Source organism: Manacus candei, unplaced genomic scaffold, assembly GCF_025592945.1.
Source record: "Manacus candei isolate 608988 ecotype Guabito, Panama unplaced genomic scaffold, ASM2559294v1 h1tg000036l, whole genome shotgun sequence".
NCBI lineage: Eukaryota > Metazoa > Chordata > Aves > Passeriformes > Pipridae > Manacus > Manacus candei.
Genome location: NW_026138084.1, coordinates 4,110,329 through 4,124,554, shown reverse-complemented (window position 1 = coordinate 4,124,554; position 14,226 = coordinate 4,110,329). Strand labels below are relative to the sequence as shown.

The 14,226-nt window shown below is 44.5% G+C and overlaps 1 protein-coding gene across 3 annotated transcripts in view; it reads right to left on the bottom strand.

The window, feature by feature from the left end:
• The window catches only part of RAF1 (Raf-1 proto-oncogene, serine/threonine kinase), a 70,667-nt gene extending 60,100 nt beyond the window's left edge, over window positions 1–10,567 (bottom strand). For all 3 annotated transcript variants that reach the window (XM_051793360.1, XM_051793358.1, XM_051793354.1), the window contains exon 1: window positions 10,377–10,567. Coding sequence is in view for 1 of the 3 variants with exons in the window: in XM_051793354.1 (XP_051649314.1) it covers window positions 10,377–10,415 (39 nt within the window). In the remaining 2 variants the exon portion in view is untranslated. The remainder of the gene's footprint in view (window positions 1–10,376) is intronic.
• Window positions 10,568–14,226: the final 3,659 nt, after the last annotated feature.

Here is a 14,226-nt window from a genome sequence, read left to right as displayed (position 1 = left end):
TCGTAGTCAGACGGGCAGGGTGCAATAGAATAAAGTGATATTTTTCTTATAAATTGATAGTTAATCATGTAAGGGTGTGGTGAGTGTAAAAGACAGAAAAAGAGGCAGCCACTGGATGAGAAGTATTAGTGTGAAGGCTACACTGGTACTTGAAGCACAAAACATTTCACCACTTGTATCAAAGAGTGATGGTCCTGTTGACCCCATGTAATACCTTTGACCCTAAATAAACACTATAGTCAGTAATCCCTTCAATTTTCAATGATCCTGATCAGAATATCAGTGCCATGGCATCTATTTAGTCTTAACAAAAGTGGTATAACAACCACATTTGAATCTGGACAACATTGCACGAGTTTCTGATTAAGACCTAAATGTGTAAAACTTTATGTACCAGTACTTCTTCATTAGCCTACACTCAAGAATTTGAGTAATTCTTTGGTGACTAACAAACTTTCCACAAGCCCTTGTTAGCAAATCAGCTTTGAATAGGAGTAGCATCTGCTGGTGTGAGTCAGAAATGCACAGATTCTCCAGCCCTCGAACCAATATTGCTTGCTTGCACATCCTGGTGGAACTGGGGTTGGCACTGCCTTCTCTCAGCTTTGTGTCTGCAAGGAGAAGCGGGTCAAAGCAAGAACAGAAAAGGCAGGCAAAGCATTCCTTTGGGATTTTGAGACCTTGAGGAAAGGCCTGTGAGCTTTTGGCAGTAAGTGAAGGAATCCAACACAAAGCCTGTGAGAGAAAGCAGGTTCAGAAAGGTGCTGGAAAACACCGTGGGAGCCACTCCCTGGCAAGGTGGGAGAGCCATCAAACCCAGGGAGCTGCCAGGGAGACTGAAGGGGTGGTTTAGGGGGAACTCAGCCAGGTTTGGGGGTGTTCTCACAGCTCCACACCCAGCTAGTGCTCCCAGGTTCATTTGGCAGGTGGGAATGGCATTAACCAGCCAGGCAGGGCACTGCAAACTGCATTTGGAACCTGAGGGCTGCCTGGCTGCAGAGCTCTCCTGCCATCCCTGGCCTCTGGAGTCAGAAGAAACACTTCCTTTAGACTGCAGCACTTGGTACAGCAGCTGCTCAGGTCTCAGATGGTTCAGCTGCACTCCCTCATCCCTTGGCTGTTCCTGATGTGCAGGAGAAAGGGGCAGCAATGTGGACACAACAGAGCACCAGGCTACTTTAACTCCCCCAACATGAGCTCAGAGCCCTGTGTATCAGAGGGTGCTCAGAGAAAGGTTTTTATTGATAGCATAGAGAAAGTTTTAGAGAAAATTCCCCCTGCATTCATTCACAGACACAAAACTACACTGATCTGGGTTCTAGACAGATTTGAATCTTATAAATTGAATCTTGTACAAATTTTAAAATAATAATTTAATAATAAAGTAGCATATCATGAATTTGAGCATCCCTCAATTGCAGTAGGAGAAAGAAGCAGTTATCAAATTGTATTTTTTTAATCTCGGTACATAGGATCATTGACTTCTGTAATGCAATCTAGTAGTATTTTCTCAGGAATAAAATTGCTACAGGAATCTCCTCTTTTATGTGCCCATACACTCTCAAAGCATCACCTACCACTCAGCATAGGGGTGGAAGGAGTTCATCTGAGCAGAGGAAGAGATAAAATGGCCATGAGACTGTACATCCCCCAGCTTGAAAATTTACTGCAGGAACTGGGTAAGTTCCTGGGTTCTGGTTGCTCAAGTCAGAGCTGCCACATAAGCTTCGAGATCTGCCTACTTATTTCTAAGCTGTGTTTATTTAATGTATGAGCTCGATATGTTCAAAGAGCACCCAAAACTGTCACAGGGGTCTCTTATATACCTTGTGTTTCCACACAAAGAGTTAGAGCTGTCTCCAGCCCGTGTGTAAAATTAACTGTGGTATTTAAATGCTTTTCACAACTACCATGGTACCAATTTATCAGACAGTAAAGACATCAGCTCTCTTGGGATAATAACCATATATTTTGGTAAAACCATATCCACCATTTAAAACAACAAACAAGATTTATAAACGTGTATCCAACTTTAATATATAATCTGAAGACCAGAGTTGCTTCTGCACCTTTGATTAAATGGTGATTACAATCTCCCCTCAGATAAAATATATGTGTGTATATATATTTATGCATATAATTTCTAAATCAAAGCCTTGCACTTACTGCATCTTCTGCATGTCATCTGATGGCATTGGGAACTGATCCCAGCATCCCAGAATGCAGCTTGGCAGGTATTAATCTCCTGCCTGTAATGGGCTCTCTAATTGCAATGCATTTTTCCCCCTTTTGAACTAGCAAACTAACCTGTAATTTTTCTTCCTATCTGCCCAAAGGTAAATGAAATATCTGATACACACAAGGAATTCTTCACCTGCTACAGGTGACTTCAGATTGGGAGTTGCCATCACCAAATAAGAATGAATTTACATGTAACCAGGTTTCAATAATATCCCCAGGCAAGACAGATCTCTCATGCTTCCATTTTTATACTGTTTATTAGCTCTTATAAGAACAGTGAGGCCTGCATGAAATCTCCTCTGAGCTCCAACACAAGACTGAAACTGGGAGAGATTCTGATCATTGAGCAAGTGTTGACTTGACTTAATAAGGCAAGAGCCTCAGCCTGCAGTTGCTGCTGCTCCCCACCGGCTCCAGGTGCTCAGCAATTCAGTACAGCAGCTTTAGCTTGACCCACTTTTTCTTCCCTATTGTGCAAAATCGGGGTTATTCTTGCATTTGGCACTTTGCACACAGACAAATGCATTACAATAAAGTGTCTTCCGCTGTCTCAATTTGGAAAGATTCTGCTGTTCAGAAGTGTAGCCCGTGGGAAAGTGGGGAAGAGGCTGCAGTATTAAATGCAGATTAGCATGGAGTGACAATGGGTCAAAAAAAGGGTTGAACTAAAATACCAAAATACCTAAATAACAAACTACCAAACTACCAAACTACCAGCTCTTCTTTCCCTTTCCTCGTTTGGAGAAACGCTCTCCTTCCTGCTGGCTCCTGTTCTGGTGCCCATTCCTTCATCGTGGCCTCTGTCTTCTCCCACAGGTGGGAAAGGAGACAAGACACCAGAAAAACAATCAGTCCCAAGAAGTTTGGCTTTGGGAATGCACAGAAAGGAATGGATTTATAACAGAAAGCCTTTACTCTGGACAGCAGCACTGTTTCCTCTGCCTGAGGTTTCAAGCTTCTGTATCCAAAGCTGTTCCATGTCATTTAGTTCTCAAAACTACCAGGTTCATTTCAAATCCACTACAGATTTCCTACAAAATAGGTTAAATACTTCTCCATATGAAAGTTACTGAAGGATACTCAGTTTTAACCAGGTGTTTTAGGTATTGGTGAATTGGCAGACAAACAGATGAAGTTCTAGTTTCCTAGTAAAAAAAAGTAAAATTATTCCCATGTATGTGGTAAGAAGTAAAAGTGAGAAAAAATGAGCTGGAGGTCAGGAAGACAATTTCAGTTCAGCTTAAGACAACATTGTCCTGGTATGCATAAATACATGTTTTTAGTTCAAGCACTTTTCTCTCATTGCAGTTCACCGTGGGGTTGGAAATGACACACCCTGGTGAGCAGTGGGAAGCAGGGTGGGCTCAGGAACAGCCCCACATCCCTTGCCAGCCCCAGGGGACACGGCTGGGAGCTCTGCTGAGGAACAGCAGGAGCCCTGCATCGCCCACCTGTAGCTTCCCTGCTTTTAGAACACAAAAGGACACTGTAAATCTTGTGGGTATCATCTGTTCCACGCAGCTGGTTGGCAAGGAGCTGTGGGAGATGATTCTCTGCGAGTGGTGCTTTGATCACATGTGGATGCAGTGGCTGGAAGGTTGGAGGTGTGTGTAGACACTTTACAAAAGCAAAAGCAACCTACAGGTGCAGCTAAAAATACCTCTGCTTAAAATTCAGTCAACTGGTTAAAAGTGCTTGTAAAGTCCCAGTGTCAGAGTGTGAACCTGTCAACATTTAGCAAAAATGTTTATTTTTTTCCTTTAATGCAGCTACTTTAAAAATTATTTCAATACTGACATACTGTAAAAGTGAGAGAGTTGGGGCTTGATTTCTATAGAGTGGTTCATCTTTTAGATTTTTTTTCTCCACCCCTGTGTACACAGTTTTATTTATATGCAAACAATATTTGTGCAGGTGCCTACTTGGGGTTTGGGGCATGCAAAAGCCAGGGCTTGCCAAAACTTTGCATTTTTTGTTTTTCTTCTCCTAACCAAACAATCATTTCACATACCAGAGTGTTTAGGCACCACAGGGATGTATTCTTCCCTCTCAATAAAAGTCCACATTCTTTATGGGACTACTTATACTTTGTTCTTGTACTGCAAATGAATAAGGGGAAAGATAGAATGGAATAAAACCTTTCCACAGAATTCTGGAATTTTTATCTGCAGCCTCCAAACTAAGAAAGTTTCTATCTTAACCCCCTCACACTTCCTGCTACTGATAACTCCAGGGTAGCAAAAAGATTTGAGGCAAGGGGAAAGAGTGATTTCTGGTTTGAAATATTCAAGGATGGAACAAGCCAAGGATCCTCAGACATGAGGTTCTTTAAGTGGGGACTACTGTGCACCCTCTGGGATCAAAATGAGCAAGTATTAAACTGGAGTGTCAAACTGAATGTGCTGTATTCAGTGATTGCAAAAGTTAATATCGGCCTGAGTATCAAAATGAACAGCTCCTCAATTAACCCCCCCGTGCAGAATGATTAACGAGGAAATAAACCCCAGCACATCTTGTGTGGGAGAACTGTGTGACTGCAGTGGGGGTCTGTGCGTGGGGCAGTGCAGTGGAAAGGCAGCACAGTTCATCCTGGGAAGGCTCATCCCATCCTTTGGCTTTGCAGCAGCTGCTGCTCCTGACTGTAGGTTTATAAGGCACCACCACCCTCCTTCAGCTTTCCCAGGAGGATGATGGAGTCTCTTTGTGCTTAGAAGGAAAATACAGGCAATGTTCTGATGTTCCCCCACCCGGACAGAGGAAGGAGCTCAGAACACCCCAGCACAATCCAAACTACAGGCACAGGAATCCAACATACAATGCCCCAAATACTCATCCCAGTCTTTCTGCTTCAGATTTTGAGGAAGTGTGGGATATCTGCCAGTGAACTGAAATGCAGTATAGCTTTGGAGCTCAGAGGGGGAAAATCCAGTAACATAACTTTGTGGGGAAAAAGAAACCTTACTACATTTGCATTTTGTTATTCTTTCTTCTACAGCCAGATTATTGGTCATCTACTGATGATTTGGATGCAGTAGAATTGAAGTTGGGAATATAACTTGCCATTACTATCAACTTGTAAACTCCTTCAAACCAGAGGACAATGTGTGCTCCATGGTCCAACACAAGCACGTACCTCTGCCAAGAAAAAGGACACTGGGCAAAGGGCTTCTGATGGCTATTGTTTTGCACAGGTCTGTGTTTGTAAAAAACATCCATTTCCAGTCATTTGGGTGGGGAGTTTTCATGGAACAAGCTTGATTAGGTGCTTTCCTAAGGAGAGGAAGCTTATGTAATGGTTCAGTCTATCTCTTGCTCCAAATTTCATACATATTTGACACATGACTCAAAGTCTCAAAAATAATTAAATTTCTACAGTTTCTTGGAAGTCAGCAACTGAAGACAGAAAAAGGAACCATGTTCATTCCTCAGCTGAAGGAAAGAAAGGACCCAGGCACCAACTCTCCTGCTTGCTTTCCAGGCTGGCCAGTCCCCATGTACCTAAAGCTGAATTAGCAACAAGATATGAAGGCCTTGCCCATGGGGGTGACACTGAAATGAGAAACACAGTCAAGATATCCTTATTTATTATAGTGGGGAGCAAAGGTGCTTTAGGGATGAGACCATATGAATGTGCAGTGAATCTGCTTTAGTTTGCTGCTCGTAGAGCAATGGGGTTTTTCTAACATCCTAAATAAACTTAGTCTCCTTGTTCTTAAAGAAGCAAATTGTACCATACAAGAGGCACCAAGGAATTAAAATACTGGCTGGAAGTATCCACAACATTCTGGTCCTTGGCTGGAGTTCATTTCACCATGGTAGGAATGGGCAAGGGTGGGGAATAACTTCTGATCCACCTCTCCCAGATCACTTTGATTCCCCAGGTTTCCAGGGAATGAAGCGGGAGTGCAGCTGCTGGAGTACAATATGTTGACTCTGATTTTGCTGAGGAATAATAGCAGTGCAGTGATATAACTCTGTGGGAAACTGTCCAAAATCATAAAATGCTTCACTTTTTTTTCCTTATATCTGTGTCATTCCTTTTCCATTTGTTTTTCTCAGGCTGAATTCCTTAGATAACTTCACTGGAGCCTCAGTTTTGCTGTAGATATGGAAAACTGCCTAGAAGTTTTGCTCCTTGGTTGTTCTGGCTGCTTTCCAGCCCCAATAATATTCAAGATGCAACACATTCCACTTGCTCCAGCAATTATTCTTTAAAATAGAGCAAAAAATAAAGGACACCACAAAATTAACACTGCTGCCACCTTAGTTCATGACCTCAGGAAGCAGTAAAAGTGAGCTGTGATCCAGATCTTTGGAGGGCAAGTTCTAACTCTTCTAGACTGGTGATGTGAGCCTGAAATACAGGCACAGGTAAAGGGGGCAGGGTCAGTACTGAGGTCAGGAAGTACTGCAGGTTTTGAATTACCAGTGTTTCTATGACCATCCAAACCCAAGGAATTTTGGCAGCACATGGACTGCAGTCTGAGCACATGCTGAAGTTGTCCCCAACACCTGCTGCTAATAGTGAAAATGAATGCACAGACACCTGGGTTATACATATTTATATATATGTAACCTGGATTATATATGTTTGTAAACAAAAACTACGCTGACTTCTGTAGAGCAGTTCTAGCTACAACCAAAAGGAAAAGTCCAGGATAACAGCTGGAGCTGCAGGAAGCATGTCAAGACAGTGAGCCAGCTTTGAAAGCTGCTTGAGAACGTGACACACAATATCCACTATATATACAAGAGGTACAACCACGCCCACTTGACGTTTTCAAACATAAAATCCCGATTTCTCTTGCTTATTATTTTCCAGCAGATTATTTGAGCTGTGACTTTTTATGCTGGGTCTCTTCCCTAAGGTGATTCTGTGTGTGTCTGTCCATCCATATGGATAAAAGAGGAATTAAGAAAGCAAAATAGTAGATTTGACTCTGTTAAGCATTTTCCAGGTATTTCTTTGAAGCTGTATTGTGCCCAGCCTTTCAAGCAAGTGCTTCAAATTTGGTGAATCAGTTGCTTTGGTTAAGGATGTGTCTGTGACATCTAGTAGATAAATACACTTCCACTTGCTGGATACCACTGGTTTTACTTCCAAGCTGAATCACTGGTTCATTTGCAGCCCTGGCAAACCATGATAATTAAGAGCATGGGCTGTGAGGGGCCAAGACTGCACCCACTGTCCTTTCTCATGCTGGACAGAGAGCTTGAGTGCTGTAGCCCTGAAACCTGAAGCATCTGTGTCAAACCTCTGAAGCAACTTCTGCCTGTTCCCCAAATCCTGCCCCATGATCACAGTTTATGCTGTCAGAGACATGTGACAAAGGCAGAGCACAATGCCCAGGCTTTTGCAGGGGACTTTTAGCACATCAATCTTTACTTAGAAGGTACAGCAGAAAAAAGATAAGATCAAGAAAGTAGCAAAAGTATATTCCTATCACTCAGTTTCCTCACTACATAGGAACAGCTCTGGGACTGTGCCAAGCACCTTCCAGGTTTCTACAATTCTTTTTTTGCTGAACTTTAGAACTTCCCTTTTCTGCTGCTCCTAAACATCTTTTTACTTTGATACCATTTTGTCCTGCAGTTACTGGATCTTCCTGGTACAAAAGTCTGCCTTTCTCTCATAGCTTCCATGAGCTTCAGTGAGTTTGTTTGGGTTCCCACTAGTGGAAACTGTGTCCTCGAGCAACTTACTGAGCCCCTGCCTCAGTTTCCCATTTTGGAAAAGGGGAACCGTGTTTCATGTCTCCTGCCTTTTGCCTTGACCTCTGTGTCAGGTACAGGAACAGGCAGGGTAGGGTGACCCAACACAAGTAACAACTTCTTTTTACTGAGCAGTGAGAGAAAGGATTTCACCAGAACTGGACACACAGAAGGAGAAGCTGGACACATACAGGACAGAGAGTTAAGAGAAGTTATGATTCTGAGTCAGGCAGAAACACCAGACCTTCCTGTGCGGAATGTCCTGGTTAACATAGGCTTTGATAAGGAAGGATATTTTTGATTTTCTTGCAGTTTCTGACCTGCTGCCAGATATTGTCCAACCATGGATGGTCATTAGAAAGCTTAGGAGTTTTGTATTCCATCAGAGGATGTGGATGGATGTTCTTTGTACCCTCAGAATCTCTCACTGTGAGCTGCACTTAATCAACTGTTTAGCTGCAAACCTGATGTGCTGCAAAACTATAAAGGAATCTGCCAAGTTCATATACATAAGTAACAGGCATTTTGCATATTCATTTTCAGTTGGTTTTTGTTTAGAACAAACGCAGCCTGAGACACAGGGAAACAGCTTCACATTCCTGCCTGATGCTTCCTTCACATTCCTGCCTGATGCTTCCTTCAGCTTTTCGTCTGCTGTAAATTAAAATATATAGGTCCAAATTTCTTCTGCAAAGTTAGTGAGGCAAATTAAGAAATATAAATTAGCATTACAGTTTTTAAAATATCGAGGGAACAGCACAAAGCTGTGCCAGGGCAGGATCAGGGTGGATCTCAGGAAAAGGTTCTTCCCCCAGAGCACTGCCCAGGCTCCCCAGGGCAGTGGGCACAGCCCCAAGGCTGCCAGAGCTCCAGGAGGGTTTGGACAATGCTCTGAGGGACAGGGTGGGATTGTTGGGGTGTCCTGGGCAGGGCCAGGGGCTTGGACTCGGTGACCCTTGTGGGTCCCTTCCAGCTCAGGATATTCTGTGATTCTGTGATATTGACATTTCATTTTAGCTGTACTATTAAATAATATAAAATGCTGCATGTGACCCTGTGCTTCCAGGGTCACACAGCTGGGACAATAGAGGTTTTGTCTTACAGTCCTTAGGAGGAACCCCCAAAAAAACCACCCGTGCAGTTTTAAACACCCACTTCATGCTGGCAGGAGACCCCTTCAAGGTTTCTTTAGAAAGCACAGCGTGAGCTGCTGTTCCTCAGATCAGGAATGAAAGAAAACTAAAAATTGCAGAACACCCCAGACCGAGGTGCTGAGTCCTAAGGCTTCAAACCCTGGCACGGCCTCTGGGCCCTGAGCTGAGGGACGGGGCCGGAGCTCGGGGCTGAGCCCTCAGCGCGGCTGGAGGAGAGAGCTTTCAGCGCGAGGAGCCCCGGGGCTGCACCGTGGCACGCTCGGAACACGCAACCCTTAACACACACAGTCCTTAACACACACAGTCCTTAACACAGACAGTCCTTAACACACACAGTCCTTAACACACACAGTCCTTAACACACACAGTCCTTAACACACACAGTCCTTAACACACACAGTCCTTAACACACACAGTCCTTAACACATGCAATCCTTAACACAGACAACCCTTAACACACACAGTCCTTAACACAGACAATCCTTAACACACACAGTCCTTAACACACACAGTCCTTAACACAGACAACCCTTAACACACACAGTCCTTAACACACACAGTCCTTAACACACACAGTCCTTAACACACACAGTCCTTAGCACACACAGTCCTTAACACACACAATCTCAGCCATCGCTGGGAACTCCTGCCCTGCCCGCGGCCTCCCCGCGGCCCCAGCGCGGCCGCCCCGCGCCCTGTGGGTGTGGGTGTGTTTATAACACTTTGTTCTGCAAACACGGCCGCTCTCAACCTCAGCTCAGCGGTCATTCATTTCAAAGCGTCAAAAAGGAGGCAGAAATAAAGTCTCCTGCAAATAGGCTTCGATTAAATCTAGAAAGAATTTTCACAAACAAATCAAAGGCAGGCGGTCCGAAGCCCTGAAATGGAACCGGGCCGCTCAGGAACGGGCAGGCACAAGTCTCGCACTTCAAAACGCAACTTTGTACTTGGCAAACATTAAACCTTGTGCTGGTTTAATATTTAAATGGAAAATAACAATTTCAAAGGTTACTAGATTTTTTTTTCATCAGAAAATGAGGAAATTTCCACCAAATTCTTCATATGAGATTCATGAAATCCCCTTTAGAAATAGCACTGAGGCTTCTCTATCTGATCTCAGACTCATTAATTTAATCTTTTGAAGCAGGTTGAGCACGTATTTAATCCTGACCCTTTGGCTGGATTCACAGATCCATTATCTTCCATATGCACAATTAAAAGTGCTGCAAAAGCTGTCACATTCCCCCTCCTGTCCCTGCTGAGACTCACCAGAGCCCGGAACCTCTTCCCTCTCCCAGTCAGCACCATCCAGGGTGGGTTTGATCCAAAGGAGAAATCCAGAGGACTGAGACTCCCCAGCCAAGTGCACCTGGGGTTACCAGTTCATAGGGAGAGAGGCACAAGGAGCTGAGACAGTGGGAATGGTTTGGCTTTCCCAGAGGCTCCAACACATTCTCTGTGTGAGCAGAAATACCTGGACCCACAGGCTGAGCCCTGGAGTGTCACATGGGTGTCAGAGCTAAAAAAGGCAAACCCATGGGCTTAATTTAAACTCCCCCAGTATGTCAGTGTTTTCCCCCAGGACTGCCTGTGTGCCTCTTCCAAACTTTTCTACAGTTTTTCTGGAATTTTAATATTCCTCTCTCTTTGGGTTTGTACTTTTTCATTCTTTTATTTTTAGATTCAGTATTTCACAGTGGTCTGCAGAGTCTGCCTGACGCCAGCAAATGTAACTGGATCCCAAGTGCCTGCAAGCCAGGAATTGCAGCCATGATCAGCACGCTGCCCAGAGCAAAACCTTGGCACTGGGCAGCACCAAAGAGTCTCAATCCTCTATCTTCGGCAGGGCTTGGGAAAGGAAGCAAGAAGAGTTCATCAAAATGTAAAGAATAGCTGGGAAAGGTTAGGAGTAAGTCAATAGAAATCAAAGATGCAAATAGGTCTGTCCTACAACAGATTTGTGTGAGCTGAATTTCAAATGCAAGACCAGAGGTTTACAAAAAACCCTGAGGTAACCCAGTAACAGGCCAGGCATGCACAGAGCAGATTGCCTTTAAAAAGGGCTTCTGTCAGCAAGGTTGACTTCAGTGGATAAATAAGAATAGGCTGCCTGGCAGCAGGACACTGCTGGCACTTATCTCACATTTTCCAAGTTATGATAGCTTGCTTGATAAACACAGAACTGCAACTCCCAGTTCTGTTTGGGCCACATCTTCCACCCAGCCTTTGGTGAGCAGCTCTCAGATTTTTACCTTACTCTTCCACACCGTGCCACTGGAATAAATCTGTTTTAATTACCTTGCTTGAACTTACTTTTTAGTTTTCTGTCACTTCTGGCCCTGTAGCAGAGAACAAAAGGAAGGATTGCCAAGTTATCTGATTGAGAAGTCCTTCATCCTAACTATTCTAGGATCTGTAACTATGGTAACTAATGTCTCCAACAGAATGCGGCCTCTTGAAGGAAGGAGAACGAATTTGGAGGCAGTTCTGTCCCAAAGGTGACATGGTGAGTCAGCAGCAGAGCCCAGATTAGAAGGGAGAGTTCAGCCTGCCCATCCCAGTGCAGCTCCACTGCTCCTGCAGCATCTCCAGGGAATAAAGTTCATGTGGCTGGGTGGGAAACGCTCAGCCCCTGCCCTCACACTGCACCTTGGTGTTTATCCATGTTTTGGCAGAGTTCATTGTTTGTTACCAGGACAGTGTAAATCAAGGAAAACAGAAAGCATCGAGCTTGCCATGGAACAACAGACACCCCCACAGCAGAGCTCCACTTGCAGAGAAGAACTGGGCAGCCAGGACACTGAATATATACATTGTGTGTAACGCTGACATTGCTTGAAAATGAATTTTTTACAAGGCAGCTTGCCTGTCTCTGCATGAGTAACAACTGCAGAGTAAAGGAACTGTAAAGCAGAGATCCTGAATGGAGCAAGCAACTTTATCTGTCAGTTTTCTCCTCTGCCTAAGGAAGGTTATGGGGTTTATTTTTATTCCTGGCATATTTAAAAGAGGTTTAGGCAAATAATGTAACATGAGCACGTTTCCTTGGCAAAGATGGTATTCAGTATTTCATATTTGCTCACCTAACTGGAGGTAGTTGTGCCAGCTGTACATGATGCCACTTCACACAGAGGCAGGAAGTGTTCTCCTTCACTGGTCTGCTGAGCATGAACTGGGAAGAGACTGTAAAAACACACCCTATATTCTCCTGTATCCTCCTCCTCTCATTTTTCAGACACTCTTTGTATCACATTTCCTTGTTTCTCCTTGGTCCTCCTCGTTCAGGGTTAACCCTTCATCTTCATTGTCCCAATTAGCAAACTCTTAAAAGGAACCAAAAGAAAACTGGTATTATTTACCCCCAATTCTGAATATCACAGTTTAGGAGCTGCTGTTGCCACTGTGATGCTGCAGTGTCTCATCACCTCAAGCATAGCTGAAGTGGAAAACTTCCTAGTCTCCCACGTCAATGCAACTTTTCCATAGAATTGTTCTTTTCATTCAAATTTTTCCTTAAGTGACCCAAACCCTTCTCTTTCTCTCCCTGCTGCTTGGCTGGTAGTCTGAGGCACCTACTTGAAAGTGCTTCATTAAACCAGGTCCTGGTTTAATGCTGAATCAAAGGTTTTCCTGTTGGCAATTTGCCTGTTGCCCGCTGCCTTACTCAGTTTTTTTAATTGGTAAAACAGTAACAGTGATTTTTTTTAAGGGAGTTTCTGATCTGTTATTTTTTTTTCAATTTTGTAACACTCTGGATGTGCACAGATTATGTCAGGGAGTGTGAGCTCAGGAGTCTGAGAAACCTCTGTGATTGATCCACAGGGCTTGGAGAAGGTGCTCCAGGCAGAAAGTTCAGTGAATGCTGAGAGTTGATTGGTCTCTGGACAACTGGGAGCAGCTCTGGACTATCCACCACTGTGGAGCCCCCTGAGGTGAGCACAGCCTGAGGTGTGATTGGCATTGGAAAGCATAGAATCATGGAATTATAGAATGGTTTGGGTTGGAAGGGACCTTGAAGACCATCCATTCCACCCCCTGCCATGGGCAGGGACACCTGACAACAGAACTGAAAACAGACTTGGACAAAATCTTCAGTAATAATGATTTCAGAACTCTCATTATTCCAGCAGCTCTGATGCAAACCAGGAGGCCTTTATCCTGCAGTGATTATTTTGTTAGTCCCATTCTCTCCTTGAGAGCTGCTTCCTGTGCCACCACCTTTGTCTTCTCCCCAAATACCTTTCTAGGGATGACGTGAGATGCAAAGCCCATCCAGACTTAGGGGCACAGCAGCCCTCTTCCCCACTGCACGAGCGTTATGTGGTGCTTTTCCTCTTCCCTTCCCGTGTCCTGAATGTCTCTCCCTCTGGAGAAACTTGGTTCCATTCCTCAGTCATTCCTCAGTCTCTGAGAGCACCGTGCTCTCCTGGAAGAGGGGATCCTGAAAAGATAGGATTGAGGCATCTCTGCTAAGAAGGAACTGAGAGATGCTGGATTCCAGCTTGCACTTGGAAATGCACACAATATGGAATGGGCAAATCATAGAATCACAGACTGCTCTGGGTTGGACAGGACCTTAAAGCCCATCCAGTGCCACCCCAGGGACACCTTCCACTGTCCCAGGTTGCTGCAAGCCCCATCCAGCCTGGCCTCGGACACTTCCAGGGATCCAGGGGCAGCCACAGCTTCTCTGGGCAACCTGTGCCAGGGCCTCACCATCCTCAGAGGGAGGAATTTCTTCCTAATATCTAATCTAAACCTGCCCTCCTTCAGCTTAAGCCCATTCCCCTTGTCCTGTCACGCCAGGCCCTTGTAAATAGTCTCTTCCATCTTTCCTGTAGTTTCTCTTCAGATAATGGAAGGCCCCAACTAGGTCACCCCAAAGTCTTCGCTTTTCCAGGCTGAACAATCCCAGCTCTCTCCACCTGGAGGGGCTCCATCCCTCTGATCATCTTGGTGCCTCCTCCCAAGCAGATGTGACCAACAGGACAGAAAATGTGGGACCCTCAGCTTAGCCAGTGGGGCTCTGCCCTGCTTGGGAGGAATATTCCATGAGAAAGCATGGATGGCCATAATGCAAGACCCAGAGTGTGATTCTGAGGTATTACAACCTGTTTAA